Below are 18,958 nucleotides of genomic sequence, written 5' to 3' on the forward strand. Positions count from 1 at the left end.
TGTAAATCTTCACTTGGTTTAGCATGATTTTCATGCTTAAAGAAGAGATTAAGAGTTTTGAGCACTAACCTTTTTTTGTAACTTGTTAAACTTCACTTTCCTTGCTTCTTTTTGGTATCTATAGCTTCCTTAGGGTGTGAGAAGTATTTTTAATGAAGAGTGTTATGGGTTTTGGTGAGTGAAAGCTTGGAAAATCAAGCTTGGAACTTGAATATCAATGGAGGACTTGAGGGGCCAAGGTGGGCGGCACAAGGGAGAGGGAGAGAGAGAAGAAGTGGAGGAAGAAGAGGAAGGTGGTTGGGGTTTGTCTTATGTGGCTTATATATTTATATTTTTATTGTACTTAATTTTGTTTTAAATTTTCATAAGCTTATTTTTCTTTTCTTTAAATGCCATAAGTCTTTTTATTTTCCTTTCTTTTTTTTTCTTTCCTTTTCTTTTCTTTCTCTTCCCATTTTCCAAATTCAAATTCATAAAATTAATTTATGTTAATTATTCTATTTCCAAATTTTAATTTGACATTTAAGTCAAAATTCACCTCTAGGGTGAAATGACCAAAATGCCTTTCATGGTGCTCATCTGGTTATTTTTATTATTTTATACCAATTTATAAATTCTCTAAACTTTAATTTATTTTTCTCTAAATTTTTCCTATATTTTTTTAACATTTATTTCTTCAATTTATGCATCTTCACTATAGTTTAGGTGTAGTTCTAGACATTTTGACTGTCCGAACAGATATTAGTCGTCAAAACAGTAAAATGTACGGACTACCTACGGCGAGAGCGTTACAGATTATGCTCTAGCAACTTTAATTTTCTTTTTACATTTGAGAACAAAAGACAAGAGAGATAATCAAAGGAAAAATGAAAGGGAAAGTGAGTGGGTTAGTGGGTGTGGCTGTGTGAACTATGAACTAGATAAAAAGGCTAGAAAAAAGACCGACTTTTGAGTTTTGAGTTGGAGAAGACACAAGAAAAGTAAAAATATATATGGGAAACCAGGATTAGAGGAGCAGAGAACGAAAAGTCACCCTTTCTTTATCTGTTAAATATAATAAAATAAAAAAATTATTAATTAATAAAATTTCGGTTAATTCAGTTACAAAATTAAGTGAAACCGAACCAATAACCAAATACTGATTTTTTTTCTTTAATCATTAACTGAACCGAACCAAAAACTGAATTTCTCTCTATCAAAATAACCGAATTTTATCAGTTCGATTCGGTTATAACCGAATAATACACACCTTAATGCTAGTATCATGCTTTTCTAAAGTAGTTCACAAATGGTAGAAATTATTGTTCACAATAACAATATAGACAGAAACATAAAGGGATAAATAGCATATCCTATTTGTAGATATTGGAAAGAGAAATGCACGCCAATTGTATAAGAGAAAGAAAATCATCCCAAAAAAGCTTGTAGTAGATATTGTTCACTAGTAGCTTCTCTGCATTTTCATGCCTTAAAATGATCTATCAGTTACCACAAAAGTAGAGAAGAATAAGCAGTTTAGAACCCTAGAAAAGAAAAAAAAAAAAATATATATATATATATATATATATATATAATCTAGACATGGAAAAAGCTTTGAAAAGTTTTACATCAACTAGAATTAGAAACTAATGTACACTTTACATATTTTCAACTTTTGAGCTAATTGAAGTTCAACATCATTTTTAATGGGTTTAAAATCATCACTGCAGCTACACTGGTTGATTATATTAGTTAATCTTTTTTTCCTTGTTCTTTTATTGGGGATTCATAAATTTAATTTTATTTGAAAGGCAATTATCTTTCACTCGTCAATCCAAGAAAGTAAGCAAGCATATCGATGGGATTTATAATGTCTCTTTTATTCACATTAGGTGTGAGGCTAACCACATTATTGATTATCTAGCAAAAACAAGGTCCCTGAAACATGAGACAGCTTATACAAAAAGAATATGTCAACCAATTTTAGCTGTATAATTTATTTTTTTACAGTTAAAAAAAATTAAAGATGGAAAAAAAAAAAAAAGTGATCATGCAGCAAATATCACCGTTATCCATGACGTAAACAGCAAGTGTCAGAGAAAACGTGTCCGCTTGAGAATTCACCCTCTCATGTATCTTTTCAAGGACCGTATTGTACAATTGCCCGTCTTTTGTCGGCTTCAACGTTGTAAAAATGACGCTGTCAAATAGCAACCAGCTCAGTCAATACGTGTCCGTCTCCAAGTGGTTCTGACAAACAGTGTCATGTGTAGCAGCCAATTGGCCAGCGAGTAACCACCGTACACCCTTTTACGCCGTAGTATCTGTACAGTGACCTATTCTGAATGGCACACGCCTTAGGATTAGACAGCGGGAGCGTGGACGATGTATTTCGGTGGTTAACTTTCGTCGGACGAGTGCTTGGAAAAGTTACTGTACAATAATTGAACGGCGTCATTCTGATGTGTAATGTTTGTACATGTGGGTGTTGTGACTGGGATGTCAAATGAGAAATCAATTCAAAGTGTTTGATTAGAAGAATCTCAAAATCAAGTTGATTAATTCAAATTGGTCGGTTTAGAAATTCAATTTGCCAGGTTTGATTTTAACCATTCTTTTTTTTACAGTGACGCATATAATATGTGCTTGAGATAGATTTGAAGTAAAATCATGAATATGTGCTTTGCTTTTTGCAAGCTGACTGCACTTCAAACGCCCGGCAGATGCCATGCACGTCATCCAAATTGTAGCCTTCTAATTTTTAGCTACCAATCACAAAGTTCAAAGATTCTATGGCCAGCTTTTCTTTTTTTTTTTTTTTTTGAAATGCATTATGCATTACACGGCCCCCGAAAGGGCATCAGAAGCAAAAACAATCCTGAATTGCTCAGACGGATCCAGCGGCCAGTTACATGACAGGAGGTTTACATAATTGAGCTTAGCTAGACAATGGCTGCAGCATTACAATTTCCAAGATTCTATGGCTACTGCCTACTCTCTTAATACGTCCTCTGCTTTAATTTCCAGGGAATCCTCTCATAAAGGCGTCTATTTGACATCCAACAATCAATCATGTTAATTATGATTCTCAGTAGATATGCATTCTTTGTAGTACAATCACTTTCCAATTTTCATATTACCACAATCTTCGATGCCGTGCCAGCCAATATACATCTTAAAAACTTATATGCCATTGGACAAGTAGCTCAATGTTCTATCTCACGTCATAAGTCCATGACATTATTCCTGTGATCTCTGGAATAAACATACAGTATTGACTAGTACTTCTCCATAATCATCTGTCAGCATTAAGTTATGGTTGGAATCAAAAGAAATAATAATTACTCAGTTTGTTGAACCAGATTACACTATGCTAGTCATCCATCATTCATATGGGAAGATTTATGAACTTCTTTTCTCTATATAGTCCAACTAAAATCCAGAGTCCAGTAATTATAATCACTGCAAGGAGGAAATCTTGAATATAACCAAGTTCTGGAAGAAGCACAAGAGAGCAATTGTTTACAAGATCTACATATTAATTAATCTGATGGCACTTTAGAGCAGCCAGGGCAGCAGAAATGACCTCTAGCTTCACATTTAGTACATTTAAAGGTTTTCACCTTTGATACTCCACCAATGGACTGATACAAATCATCCAACATGTTAAAACTTAAAGGCCCACCTTCCTTGACTGATCCAATTCCTTTACATTTTGAGCATGCTATCATCCTTAAATCGCCACATGTCTTGCACATCCCCAGGGAGCTGCAGATTCAAGGAGTTGGAGAGGTGCTAAAACTCACAAATTACACTGAATCATACATGACTGCTACAATTCATATTAGCACTAAACAAGTATTACTCACTTTCTACAATGGTGTTAATTTATCTGCTTGAAATTTATTGCAAAGAATCAGGGGATACTCAAGTCTCAACGGAAAAATTTTGTAAATGCTCAATGATACAGGTTAAGCTGCCAGCATCTAAATGACAACTACATAATGAAAATTTCTAGGCTTGAATTTTTCACATGCTTGTGTTTTTGCAGACGATGCATATAAATTTGTGCAAGTGAATAAAAAGAAAACAAATAAGTGGATTGGATTGCCAAAATTTTAGCCCGCTTCATCTTATGCCAGTCCTATCTAATTCATATTTTCATCAAATTCAGTTCTGCCTTCTGTATTATTAACCAGAGCCACTACTCCTATCTTAAGTAGAGAGAGCTAATTATAGCACTTTAATTGGCATCAAGGAAATTGCCTTGCTTATAATTTTTAATTCTGCAACACTTTAAATTGTTTTTATATAAAATAAAAGAATATCATCCAATGAAAAGAACATAAATTTCTCTAAACAAGTCACCTACAAGAAGCATCATCTTTATTCAATCAACAATGGGATATACTAGAATAACAACAGTATATAACAAAGGTCATCAAACATGACTGTTAAGATGGACACTGGTGCTGATTGGAACAGCTTATAACCAGGTTAATGATGCTATAAATACAAAGATTCTGAATTGGGAAGTATAAAAATACTTACTAGAACTTGATTTCAACTCAAAGTCTATTTGATGAATCAACTAAAACATGGATACACTAGTTAAAGCTATAGCAAATGTTGTGTATGTATCAATTCAAAGTGGACAAGACCAATTTGAGTAAGAGTTGTGCAGAAATATACTCCATAAAGCTCATAAAAGAACCACTTGTGTTTCACTTTCTCCATCAGAAAGAATATGACTTAAAATCTTCAATTCAATTTCCATTCTCCTTACAAAGATCATGACCTCTTCAATAGCTCAAACATCTAATAACTTTTAGCTCAAAAAGCAACAACAACATGGCACATGATGTACTAGCTGCAAAAATTATATGTTAAAGATTCATTTTTGTTTTCACGAATGAAGTTTGCAACTGGAAATTATAGCATTTACAATCAACACTAATCTCTATCCTTCCCTATTTGTTGTCCTTTTCTGAATGCTTTGATCCATAATCTAGTTTTCTCTGTTTGTAATAAGGAGTGCCACTGAATTGTGCAGCCTACTCTCTAAAGGGACATTAACCCTCACAAAATGATAATGGAGAAGCCAAATTCAAATAACTTGTGAGTATCTTCAATCATTGCACATTCAACGATTGCATTTAAATAAAGATCAAATTGGATATATCATAAAGGACAAGAAAATAAGACCAACTAAATCCAATTATAATATTTAGAAGCCTATAACCCAAAAGCAGGGAACAATCCATACTAAATTATCCATTTGATTTCCTTTGAAAACGGGAACAACAGCATCCAAGTCCAATTTTAAATTCCCAAAATGCATAAGCATTTTTCAAAGTTCATAGTACTTATTGTCTCAAAGAAACGGAAACTAGCCACCAGAAAAAACACCAACCAAAGTTCTTAAAAAAAAAAAAAAATCGTAGGCAACCCTTTTGTCAACATCGTCAACGGACAATTATTTTGCAGAACTTGTAACTCAAATCAATGTAATATGGAAACAAAGAAAATAACCCAGAAACAGAAGCGAAGTGTAAGATAGTTTCTTTCATACCTTCTCTGCGAATTAGAGATAAAAGAGTCAATCTTTGGGGCAGCAATGGTGCAAAATAGGAGTAATGTACCCACCCGAGTCCTGCTACTTCACTTGCTGTAATGTTGTTCATCTACTTCTCGTCCTCGTTTGGATAGTGCAGGTAAGTGTTTCAGCAAGACCGGATGCTTTATGCCAGTGCGTGACAAGCTTATCCAGTTTTTTTTTTTTTATTTTATCAATAAAAAGCAATATTTGCAATTCAATAAATATTGGCCTATTAGCTCAGTTGGTTAGAGCGTCGTGCTAATAACGCGAAGGTCGCAGGTTCGAGACCTGCATGGGCCAATATTTTAGTTTTATTTTTTTTTTAATTTCTAATTGATATTACTAATAGAATTGGTATCAATTATTTAATTTTGTAAAATTATTTAAGTTCATTGTAAAATATTTAAGTTCATAAAAAAAATAGAAAACTTGAATTAAAATTTTATACAAATTACTATTTTTTTTACTTTTATCTGTTATTTTTCAAAAATTATTTTATCCAAAATTAAATTATTTAAATAATAATATTGTAAATTGAAATGTGGTTAGACTTCACTAATGTATTATTAGATAAGAATTCATTCAAATTCCAAAGATACAAGTGGGACTGAGACAAAAACATGTGTGGAAGGATTACATTCTAGTGATTACTATTTAAAAATATATCAATGCAAACCAGAACTTACAGAGCAAATCTTGGAGGGGAAAAGAAAAAAAAAAGCCGCTCGTAACAAGATTCATGATCGTTCTTATTATTTGCTGACGCAAATTAATAATGTTACAACTACTAACAATATTAAACCAATCAACATTATTTGTTTCCCATAAACATTCTTAGAAAATATAGCCTCCAGCAGTAGTAGAAGTATAGGTATTGGTTGAACCCCCTCCAAAAGAATAAGCTGTTGCTTGATTTTGCTTGGTACTAATATGATCAATCTGATCATCTAGGTTCCACAAGCCACCCCAGAGTATTCCATCATCCACCATAAAATCTTCCCAAGATGCAACATCTTGATACATCACAGGCAAGCATTGATCTTCCATAGTGGGGTACATGAAAGCCATCTCTTGCTTTTCTTGGGCCTCGTGAATTTTTCCATCAACTGTATTGTTGACCCCTTTCATTTCTTGATCATCACCCATTTGCTGCTGCTGCTGCTGCTCTTGTTGTTGCTGTAGCTGCAATTTTTTATCAAGAATTTGAGCTTTTCGCTTTTCTTGTTTCTGATTAGATGATCTTTCTCTTTTCTTGAAATGGGTTCTCCAATAATTCTTTATCTCATTGTCTGTTCTCCCAGGCAAGTATCTAGCAATAGTTGACCACCTATGCACATATATTAATAATATTATATCAAGTAAAAAAATTGATAGAACCCTTAAAAGTAATGGAAAGGAATAAAAGGAAAGAAAGAAAGAGTTGCATTACTTGTTGCCCCAGAGAGCATGCAGCTCAATGATGATGCCTTCCTCTTGAGGTGTTATTTGGCCTCTCTTAAGGCCAGGCCTGAGGTAATTCACCCACCTCAGCCTACAGCTCTTGCCACTCCTATTCAAACCTGGTAACACCAATATCAATAATCAAAGTTAAAATACACAAGTAGATGAGAGAAGTTTCTCTTGTCAATCAAATTAAGTAAACAGAAAGAAACATTTTGTTCTTTAACTTCTGATGAATGATTACCTGTGCACCTAGCCACAGAACTCCATCTTCCTTCTCCATGCAATTTGACATATTCACTAAGCAACTTATCCTCTTCAGGAGTCCAAGGACCTTTCCTCCACCCTTGCTCAGGAACAACTCCCCAACCCATCATTGCTACCATGCTTATGAATATGATCCTGTCACTTGACTCTCTCCTAAATGTTGTCCCCAAATTGTGACACAAAATACACCTAGCCTTCCCTTATATATGCGTGTACCCTTCCCATCAATCAGTCACTTCAAAATCATTTACTTTAATCTCCTTGGATATAATATGAAATTGAAATCATTCATCTCCCCTCCTTCCTAATTCCATCATGATCATCCTATGACTTGAGTCCAAGTGTTCAGACAAGGTGCTTACCAGCTCAATATCTCCTACCCAATTAGCGTGCAACATGTGTCTACTAAATCTTCGATACTGTACATTGCATGCCTCTAACATATCATCTGCAGCATTTCAATATCAAAGATTCCACAGCATAAACCAAGCTATATTATACGCACCTTATTTTAATTATAGGAATTATATAAATCTTGATTCAGCGGAAAATAAAGCTATAGTGGGTAGTTGAAAGTCCCCTCGAAAACGGCTCCTATGGAATCATACCATCTGTTGATACAAAAGATCCTTGAAAGGCTGCTTTAGAAATTGTTTAATGTTGATTTAAGTGTATTATATAAGCATGATGAATGTTCTAGCATGCCAATTAAGGTAATGCGGTATTTGAATATGAGATAAAGAAGCGGGACAGACTTTGGATGTGTGACCGAGCTCTCTCCACGTGGCCTTTGGGATGACTATAAGTAGCATTTCTTGAAATGTTAGGGCATACTTCAATTGGCTATACTCTATTTTATACTTGTAATGTCTATTTATAGGTAATGATGGAGACAGTTCAAGATCTTGTGCTAAAGTTTAAAAGGATCTTATAAGAAAATGCTTGATTTCATAGTGCGAAAAAAGAAATTGAAAAGCTTTGTGGTTATGGGTTCTTTGATCAAGTCCTCTCTTTTTCAAGTTTTATTGTTTCAAATTCGACTATCAACCTGATCAGAAATTTTAAAATATAACTGTTCTATATATAATGGTTTTATATATATATATCCCCAAATCTTTGAATGAATTTCTTGATCAATGGCCATCATACCTAATTTTCTTTGACATAATTTGAACCATCCAAGTGTCTTGAAATTATTTGTGGAGACTCAAAGAGAGTCACAGATCTTCAAAAGATAAATATGAAACATATTGTATATGTGTACTATCTCCAAACATACATATATAGGAAGGAGATATTATGGAGAAAAAGGCTTCTAGATAGACATATAGTTTACATATTTATGGAGCCCATAGATGATATCATAGATTTGCTACTCCACGCAGATAGAAAAGTGAAATTCCTGTTCTGCTATGACAATATAGAAATGTTAGGAATCAATCAAGTTCTTCGAGTTGTCAATGCTGTTAAAATCATGCTGAAGCCTCCAGTGCTTGTATTCGTTAGTGGAATTTACAAGAGTTCTTTTTTTTCCCCCCCTTAATTAGTAAGTGTTACAAATCAATTAAAAGTTGATGAATGAGAAAAAGGAGAGTAAATAGCCAAAGTTGCCAAATCCAACATGATTTATACCTATATTTCATTATTAAATAATAGGAAATTTTGGAAGTGTCATCCTTACATTTGTTAAAGAGAAGCTTTACAGACATTCGTGAGGAATTGGAGATATTAATATAATATATGATGTGTTGGTATTTATATCTAGGCGTGATTATTATGTAGCATAAATAAAATTAGCATCTAATTATCTACATTAATTATTTTTCCATTGAGTGGAGAATTAATATGTCACAATCCAACCTATGGGCTGCACCGGCACTAGGACCTAGGCCAGCCTAAAGCCCCCGAGGCCCGTAGTAAGCCTAACTATTCCTTAACCCAACTCTAAGGGCCATTGGGCCTAATTTCAAGAATTCAACCGGACAGAGTCCGGCCATAAAGTGGACCTTTCAACTGGGAGTTTTTGACTCACCCTACCTGTAAACACAATATATAATCAATTGGGAAACTCAGCTCACCCTTCACATACTCAATGTCATAAAAATAAATGGAAGCTCAGTTCCCTCATCTAGTCCATCAAACATGCATATAATAACACGTTTACAGGTTCAACATGATAATTATATTACAGATCCAAATCAAATAAATACTTCTAACACATGCGGAAATTCTAGAAGTTAATAAAATTACACAAACATTAATAAACAATCTGCGAAGGAGAAAAGCAGGTTAACCACAACAAAAATCTTCCTGTAGCTTGAAAAATAATGAACAGGAGTGAACGTTCGACTCAGAGAGTAAAATATTAATTTTAACCATAATCTCTATAACTATCTAAAGCTAATGCACCCTGTAGAGTGAAATGCAACATCAGTAATATTTTCACATCATAACAGCAAAAAGGTAATTTGGAGCACTCACACACCCGATAATATCAAACAATACATATATAGGAGCTGATCCCCTATACAGCTCTCTTATTCCAACCTGTGCCAGTGAATAACTCAGCTCGGACTTCCACTTAATAAACCAAATCGAGGTCCCAGCGAAAAACTCAAGCTATGTCTACCCCGAAGGACTGGGTCCTAGCGAAGATCTCAAGCCGTGTCTACCCGTCCTATCCATAGTCAACACTATACCACACACACGCCAACTCACGCACACTGCTCCAAATTACCACAACAATATCCATGGCACTTTAACAGTTGTGAATGCAACATAAAACGTGCCTAGAGTTTAACTACATAGATATATACATATAAGTGATGCATGGGCATGCTTGAACATATAATAATATCGAAATTACAATTAAAATTAATATTTTACTCACAGACTTGACAGCAGTCACTGTGGCGGCTGGGCAGAGGAAGAAGGCTGTTCCGGCTCACCTGATAATTTTGTTATAATCATTTAATAAATTTGACTCAATACAAACTAAGAAAAAGACCAAAGACGTCCTAAGTCGTGCCGAAAATCCGGCAGAGTCTCCCCTACACCAAGGAGCTACCCAACCTGCAAATGGGTTTAAAACACACTTCTATATCCACCAACCATACATCCACATCTCAATCACATCACACAGCCCCTCCTGGGCCCATCCAAACAGTCATCAATCACAATATGTAAAATTACAGTTTAGTCCTTATAATTGACCCTTTTTGCAAAAACTATTCAAATAAACTCTAAAAATTCTAAAACTTTGCTCCACAGTCCTTAGCAATATTACTAGGCTAATGCAAAAAGAATCATAATTTTCTGAGCTACCACGAATATTTTATGAATTTTTAATCCCATTTAAGCACTAAAAAATTACGAAAAAGTAAGGTTCGGGTTTACCTATGCCGATTCTGATCTCGGGAACGCGCTCGGGGTGTCTGACAACAGTGAGGTAGCCAAAATCCCGATCCAATTCCAAGACTTTTTTGGTAGCCGATCTGTCTGGCCAGAAATTCACAGACCCAGACAACTGTCGAATTTCTACGAATTAAAGATACCTACACGAAGCCCACAACACGGGGGTTAGTACATAAATTTTACGAAATTTTCTAAGCTCATTTAATACTCAGAAAAACACTACGAAGTTCTGTGAGACCCACCGAAAAACGAAGTCAAAAAATTTCAAAATTTATATTGCCGTGAAGCTCTCGACGAATGGAGTGCTCTGGTACAATCGGTTTTCTCGTGGGGTTCACGGTTTGCGAGAAATCTAGCCCAAAAGTCAAAATTGGCTAAAATTTCCCGGACAAAAATTGGACAAACCGCTCGATGGATTTTGGTGTTCTTGGTGTCTATGGAAAGCTCTCGAGGTGTAGATGGTGTTTGACACAAGACTCGGCCCAATTGGTGGCCGAATCAGCCGGATTTGGGCTGGGAAGACTAAACGACTCGCGCGTGTCAGGTGTTCTTCGCGCGCGTTTTCTGGCTGCCTGGAGCATCGGCCGGCCAAAGGGAGGTGGTGGGGCGGCGCGCCAGTGAGGTGGGGAGGCTGCAGCGTGGCCTGGGGGTGAGGGAGGAGAGAGAAAACGGGAGGGAAAGGGGAGAGGTCGGGCTCGCGAGGGAGAAGGAGGAAGAAAAAGAAAAGGGCCGATCCGATTCGATCGGTCCAATCCGGTCCGATTCAATTCAGTCAGTTCGATTCAGGATACAAAATTTTAAATTTTTACTCTACCTTGGGATCAAAAACAAGGACCAAAAATTCCGAAAAAAATTCTAGAAACTCAGAAAAATTCGTAAACTCTAAATATATTTTTAGTTTTGTCACGTGGTCTTTAAATTAATTTTTAAAAATCATCAAAGTTTTATATTTTCGGAAAATCAACCTAATTTCGAAAATCTGAAAAATTTCAAATAATTTTCTAAAATTTAAATAAAATAAAAATATTAATATTACTCACAAAATAATAAATTTAAAATTTTGGAGTGTTACATTCTTCCCCCCTTACAGAAAATTCATTCTCGAATTTTTACACAAGGCAGAATAAGGTATTGAATTATACATTGAATAGATAAGGGTACTTACTACGCATGTCCCGCTCTGACTCCCAAGTGCACTCTTACACTGACTGGCTCCTCCACAAAACCTTAACCATAGGGATCTATTTTGATCTTAACTGCCTCACTTGATAGTCCACTATGGCTACAGGTTGCTCCTCAAACGTCAAGTTTTCTTTCAGCTCTACTACATCCGGCTGTAACACATGAGAAAGATCAGGAATGTATTTCCTTAGCATTGAGATGTGGAATACAGGATGAATGTGGGAAAGGTTGGGTGGTAACTCCAACCGGTAGGCAACTGCTCCAACTCTATCAGTAACCTCAAAAGGTCCAATATACCGAGGTGCCAACTTGCCCTTCTTTCCAAATCTCATGACTCCCTTCATCGGAGAAATCTTTAGGAATACATAGTCGCCTACTGCAAACTCTACATCCCTCCTTCTGGGTTCTGCATAACTTTTCTGCCTACTAAAAGCTATTTTCAATCGTTCCCTGATTAACAGAACTATGTCTGAAGTGTACTGCACTAGGTCTACATCATGCACCTTCACTTCTCCCATTTCCATCCAACACAGAGAAGACCTACACTTTCTTCCATATAGTGCCTTATAGGGTGCCATCCCTATGCTGGAATGGTAACTGTTGTTGTAGGCAAACTCCACCAAAGGTAGCTGATCATCCCATTGACCTCCAAAATCCAAAACACTCATGCGAAGCATGTCTTCCAGTGTTTGGATTGTCCTTTCGGACTGTCCGTCCGTCTGAGGGTGGAAAGCAGTACTAAAATTCAACTGTGTGCCAAGTGCCTCCTGCAACTTCCTCCAAAACCGAGAAGTGAACTAGGGTCCTCTGTCAGATATTATGGAAGCTGGAACTCCATGCAATCTGACTATTTCTCGAATATAGAGTCGAGCATATTGTGCAACAGAATATATGACCTTCACAGGCAAGAAATGAGCTGATTTAGTTAGGCAGTCTACAATTACCCATATCGAATCATATCCTCGCGTGGTACGAGGCAACCCAGTCACAAAATCTATAGTAATCATTTCTCACTTTCATTCTGAGATAGGGAGCTCTTGCAGCTTCCCTGATGGTCTCTGGAGTTCAAACTTCACCTTCTGACAAGTCAAGCACTTGGACACAAAGTCTGCTATGTCTCTCTTCATGCCATTTCACCAATAGCTATCTTTCACATCATGGTACATCTTGGTGGAGCCTGGGTGGACATTGTACAATGTATAGTGTGCCTCTTGCATGATTTCATTTTTGAGATTATCCACATTTGGCACACATATCCTAGAACCTTGCACTAGGGTGCCATCATTGGCAAATTCAAACTCACCACCTTCAGGGTGCCATCATTGGCAAATTCAAACTTAGCACTTTCACCCTGCTGTACTCTTTTTATGATCTTCATCAATTATTGGTCTCTGTGCTGGGAAACTCTAACTCTATCTCGCAGGTCTGGTCTCACTAAAAAATGAGCCAACAATACCCCCTCATCTGAAAGATCTAGGATTAGACCTTGATCCATCAACTCATGTACTTCTTAAATCAACGGTCTCTTCTCTGCTGATATGTACGCCAAACTGCTAGAAGATTTTCTGCTCAAAGCATCTGCTACTACATTGGTCTTCCCAGGGTGGTACTGGATGGTACAATCATAGTCCTTCAGAAGCTCCATCCATCTCTTTTGTCTCAAGTTTAAATCCCTCTATTGGAATATGTACTTCAAACTCTTGTGGTCGGTGTATATCTCGCACACTTCACCATACAGGTAGTGTTTCCAGATTTTTAGTGCAAAGACTACAGCCGCCATTTCCAAATCATGGGTGGGGTAGTTTTGCTCATGCCTCTTCAGCTACCTTGAAGCATAAGCCACTACTTTTCCATTCTGCATCAAAACACACCCTAAGCCAACTCTGGAGGCGTCACAGTACACGTTATATCCTTCACCACTCATTGGTAGTGTCAACACCGGGGCGATGGTTAGACACTCCTTAAGCTTCTGGAAACTCTTCTCACAATCATCTGTCCAAATGAATGGAACATTCTTCCTAGTTAACTTAGTTAGGGGAGCCGCTATCCTGGAAAAATCTTGCACAAAACGCCTATAGTAGCCAACTAGACCCAGAAAACTTCGCACTTCAGTGACTGTTGTAGGCCTAGGCTAATCAGTTACAGCTTCAATTTTCTTGGGATCCACTTGAATATCTTCACTAGAAACCACGTGTCCCAAGAATGAGATGCTTTCTAGCCAAAATTCACATTTTGAAAATTTGGCATACAGCTGGTGCTGCCTCAAAGTCTACAACACCATCCTCAAGTGCCACATGTGTTCTTCCTCTATCCGAGAGTATACCAAAATGTCATCTATGAATACGATGACAAAACGGTCCAAGAATGGCCTGAACACCCTGGTCATCAAGTCCATGAAGGCTGCTGGTGCATTAGTGAGTCCAAAAGACATCACCAAGAACTCATAATGACCATATCTTATCCTAAATGCTGTTTTGGACACATCTTTATTCCTGATTCTCAACTGATGGTAGCCTGATCGCAGGTCTATCTTGGAAAAGAATCTAGCTCCTTGGAGCTGATCAAACAGATCATCGATATGAGAAAGTGGGTACTTGTTCTTCACTGTCACCCTGTTCAGCTGTCTATAATCAATACACAACCTCAAGGACCCATCTTTCTTTCTCACGAATAGAACAGGAGCATCCTAGGGTGAAGTGATCGGACGTATGAAACCCTTATCCAAAAGCTCCTATAGTTGCTCCTTTAACTCTTTCAATTCTGCTGGTGCCATCCTGTAAGGCGGCATTGATATGGGGTTTGTACCCGGCACAACATCAATACAAAACTCTATTTCCATTCCTGGAGGCAACCCTAGAAGCTCCTCAGGGAAGACATCCATGAATTCTCTGACAACAGGAACATTTTCCGTGTTGACACCTTCTACAAATGTATCTCTTACCAATGCCAAATACCCTTGATATCCACGCCTCAACATTTTTCTAGCACTAATTGCTGACACCAAATTATATGGAGCCACGTTCCTGTCACCATCAAAGCTAAACTCTTCCACACCAGGTATGTGGAAATATACCTTTTTGTTCCTGCAGTCTAAAGTGGCATAATGAGTTGCCAACTAATCCATCCTCAAAATTACATCAAAATCTATTACTGGTAGTAGAACCAAGTCTGTTGGGAGGATCTTTCCATCCACTACTACTGGACTACCCGGAAAAACCATGTCTATATCTATGTTGTCACTAAGCGGGGTAACTACAGACAAAGGGCATTCTAAATTTGTAGAGTTCCTACCCAATCTCATGGAAAACACTGGAGAGACAAATGAGTGCGTAGCACCCGGATCTATTAAAACACGAGCCTTATAGGAACAGACCAGAAGAATACTTGCCATAACTGCATTGAAAGCTTGAGCATCCTGGTGGGTCAAGATGAAAACCTGAGCTTGACCCCTACCCTGGGTGACAGAACCTTGATATTGACTTCTACCTCCTGATCTGCCTCCAAATCCACGTCCCCCTTGTCCCCGGCCCTGTTGGCCACTGAACTGATTGCCTGCTATGCTGGAAGCACCAAGATACAACTGACGAGGAACATTTGCAATAGAACCTTGTGACCCCATTTGTGGCTCACTAAACACGGTGCATTCCCTAGCAAAGTGACCTGGTTGGCCACACCTGAAACATACTCTTGAACCCATCAGACAAGGTCCTGAATGTCCCCTTCCACACTGTACGCAAGGTGCCAAAGAGAATCCTGAACCAGACCTAGAACTGCTGTATCTCGAACTATGACCACTGCTGGATCAGTACCCTGGTCTGAATCCTCGAGTTTTATGTCTAAAATCACTCCTCTTATTCCTGCTTCTTCCTCTGTAATTAGTTTGGCCACCACTATCCGTAATACCCATGTGAGGAACACCTGAAGAACCCTCTGCTCTATTTTTATTTGCCCTTCCGCTGTCATCCACAGTATATCTCATCTCAATCTGTCTGGCTCGATCAACTACCACATCAAAAGACTGATCAGATATCATGGCCAGGTTTGCATACCTTCTGTCAAGCCCCTTTAGGAATCTCTTCACCTTCATAGTTTCTGTAGCTACTGCTGTAGGGGCATGCCTGCTCAGTTTCAGAAATTCTGTAGCATATTCATCTATAGACCTGCCATTCTATCTTAAGGCCTCAAAGGCCCACTGCTTTTGGTCTCTGAAACTTTCTGGTACAAACTGGTTGATGAATAGTTCCACAAACTGAGTCCACGACAAACTCTCCATCCGAGGTAATATGTAGTCATTCATCCATTGTCTAGGCATAGGCCCCATGACATGCTGTATACACTCTATAAGTCTTCTATCAGTCAACTGCAATTCTGTTCCTGCCTGTCTGCTAGAATCCAAAAATTGATAGGCATCATCTGACACATCATAAGTACCAGGCACCAACTTCTTGAAATTGATTATCTGTTTGTAAGATTCCCCTGTTGGTGCGGTGGACTGTTGCTGCTGTGGAGGGTGGACCATATACTGTGCCATCATATCGATGGTTCTCTGCAACCCAGCTAGAGTAGCTGCCATTGGGTCCATGGGATCCTGTGCCATAAAAGACTGATCCTGAACTGGTGGCAACTGCACTTCTAATTGAGCAGCTCTAGGCCTCCTACCCCTCCTCCTCGGGGCAGGCGCCTCATCCTGTGCCGACACCTCGTCAGGCACATCTGGTTCTAGTGCAGTAGCAACTCTCCTGCTTCTACGTATTTTCCTGAAATTCAGCAGCATTAGCCCACAAAATTCAAAACAGCATGTTACATAGCTCTATAGACTCATATTTATGCATAATTATATGAAGCAGAAACTAGAAGCAAAGATGATAATGCAAGATGAATGTGGACCCTATTTTTCGCATGTGACTCCTAGTAGACTCTTCCCAATACTTTAGACAATTATTCCCTATGAATCTAGAGCCTAAGCTCTGATACTACATTTGTCATGACCCAACCTATGGGCCGAACCGGCACTAGGACCTGGGCCAGCCTAAAGCCCCCAAGGCCCGTAGTAAGCCTAACTATTCCTTAAACCAACTCTAAGGCCCATTGGGCCCAATTTCAAGAATTTAACGGGACAGAGTCCGGCCATAAAGTGGACCTTTCAACGGGGAGTTTTTGACTCACCCGACCTGTAAACACAATATATAATCAATTGGGGAGCTCAGCTCACCCTCCACATACTCAATGTCATAAAAATAAATGGGAGCTCATCTCCCTCATCCAGTCCATCAAATATGCATATAATAACACGTTTAAAGGTCCAACATGATAATTATATTACAGACCCAAATCAAATAAATACTTCTAACACATGCGGAAATCCTAGGAGTTAATAAAATTACACAAACATTAATAAATAACCTGCGAATGAGAAAAGCAAGTTAACCACAACAAAAATCTTCCTGTAGCTTAAAAAATAATGAACAGGAGTGAGCGTTCGACTCAGAGAGTAAAATATCAAGTTTAACCAAAATCTCTATAACTATCTAAAGCTAATGCACCATGTAGAGTGAAATGCAACATCAGCAATATTTTCACATCATAACAGCAAAAAGGTAATTTGGAGTACTCACACACCCGATAATGTCAAACAATACATATATGGGAGCTGATTCCCTATACAGCTCTCTTATTTCAACCTGTGCCAGCGAAGAACTCAGCTCGGACTTCCACTTAATAAACCAAATCGGGGTCCCAGTGAAGAACTCAAGCCGTGTCTACCCGTCCTATCCATAGCCAACACTATACCATATGCACGCCAACGCACGCACACTGCTCCAAATTACCACAATAACATCCATGGAACTTTAACAGTTATGAATGCAACATAAACCGTGCCTAGAGTTTAACTACATAGATATATACATATAAGTGATGCATGGGCATGCTTGAATATATAATAATATCGAAATTACAATTAAAATTAATATTTTACTCACAGACTTGACAGCAGTCACTGTGGCGGCTGGGTGGAGGAAGAAGGTTGTCCCGGCTCACCTGACAATTTTATTACAATCATTTAATAAATTTGACTCAATACAAACTAAGAAAAAGACCAAAGACGTCCTAAGTCGTGCCGAAAATCCGGCAGAGTCTCCCCTATACCTAGGACTTACCCAACCTGCAAATGGGTTTAAAACACACTTCTATATCCACCAACCATACATCCACATCTCAATCACATCACACAGCCCCTCCTGGGCTCATCCAAACAGTCATCAATCACAATATGTAAAATTACAGTTTAGCCCTTATAATTGACCCTTTTTGCAAAAACTATCCAAATAAACTCTAAAAATTCTAAAACTTTGCCCCGCGGTCCTTAGCAATATTACTAGGCTAATGCAAAAAGAATCATAATTTTCTGAGCTACCACGAATATTTTATGGATTTTTAATCTCATTTAAGCACTAGAAAATTATGAAAAAACAAGGTTCGGGTTTACTAATGCCAATTCCGATCTCAGGAACGCGCTCGGGGCATTTGACAACGGTGGGGTAGCCAAAATCCCGATCTAATTCCAAGACTTTTTCGGTAGCCAGTCTATCTGGCCGGAAATTCACAGACCCGGACAACTGTCGAATTCCCGTGAATTGAAGGTACCTACACGAAGCCCACAACACGGGGGTTAGTACATAAATTTTACAAAATTTTTCTAAGCTCATTTAATGCTCGGAAAAACACTACAAAGTTCCATGGGACCCACTGAAAAATGGTGTCGAAAAAATTCAAAATTTATATTTTTTCGAAGCTCTCTACGAGTGGAGTGCTCTGGTACTCTCGATTTTCTCGTTGGGTTCACGGTTTGCGAGAAATCTAGCCCAAAAGTCAAAATGGGCTAAACTTCCCGGACAAAAATTGGACAAACCGCTCGATGGATTTTGGTGTTCTTAATGTCTATGGAAAGCTCTCGAGGTGTAGATAGTGTTTGACACAAGACCCGGCCCAATTGGTGGCCGGATCAGTCGGATTTTGGCCGGGAAGACAAAACGGGTGTTCTTCGCGCGCGTTTTCCGGTCGCCTGGAGCATCGGCA

The 18,958-nt window shown here is 38.0% G+C and overlaps 1 protein-coding gene, 1 long non-coding RNA gene and 1 other non-coding gene across 3 annotated transcripts; 1 reads left to right on the forward strand and 2 right to left on the reverse strand.

Moving 5' to 3' along the window:
* Positions 1 to 3,370: 3,370 nt before the first annotated feature.
* On the reverse strand, positions 3,371 to 5,707 carry LOC110672395 (uncharacterized). Its single transcript, XR_009151323.1, has 2 exons — positions 5,552 to 5,707; positions 3,371 to 3,747 (listed from the first exon to the last, which is right to left on the reverse strand). It is a non-coding gene; the product is annotated as an uncharacterized LOC110672395 (long non-coding RNA).
* A 97-nt stretch (positions 5,708 to 5,804) lies between these two features.
* On the forward strand, positions 5,805 to 5,878 carry TRNAI-AAU (transfer RNA isoleucine (anticodon AAU)). The gene has a single exon. It is a non-coding gene; the product is annotated as a tRNA-Ile (tRNA).
* A 426-nt stretch (positions 5,879 to 6,304) lies between these two features.
* LOC110647662 (MYB-like transcription factor EOBI) lies at positions 6,305 to 7,895 on the reverse strand. The gene is made up of 3 exons (XM_021801614.2): positions 7,263 to 7,895; positions 7,008 to 7,137; positions 6,305 to 6,905 (listed from the first exon to the last, which is right to left on the reverse strand). The coding sequence occupies exons 1-3, from the start codon at positions 7,402 to 7,404 to the stop codon at positions 6,413 to 6,415; spliced, it is 765 nt and encodes a 254-aa protein (XP_021657306.1). The 5' UTR covers positions 7,405 to 7,895; the 3' UTR covers positions 6,305 to 6,412.
* Positions 7,896 to 18,958: the final 11,063 nt, after the last annotated feature.

The sequence above is a fragment of the Hevea brasiliensis genome, chromosome 9 (assembly GCF_030052815.1).
Source record: "Hevea brasiliensis isolate MT/VB/25A 57/8 chromosome 9, ASM3005281v1, whole genome shotgun sequence".
Lineage (NCBI taxonomy): Eukaryota > Viridiplantae > Streptophyta > Magnoliopsida > Malpighiales > Euphorbiaceae > Hevea > Hevea brasiliensis.

Coding starts and splice junctions, on each gene's coding strand:
- LOC110647662 (XM_021801614.2), bottom strand. CDS start 7,404: ATGGTAGCAATGATGGGTTGGGGAGTTGTTCCTGAGCAAGGGTGGAGG. Junction 7,138..7,262: donor TTCTGTGGCTAGGTGCACAG/GTAATCATTCAT, acceptor TGGTGTTACCAG/GTTTGAATAGGAGTGGCAAG. Junction 6,906..7,007: donor CATGCTCTCTGGGGCAACAA/GTAATGCAACTC, acceptor ATATGTGCATAG/GTGGTCAACTATTGCTAGAT.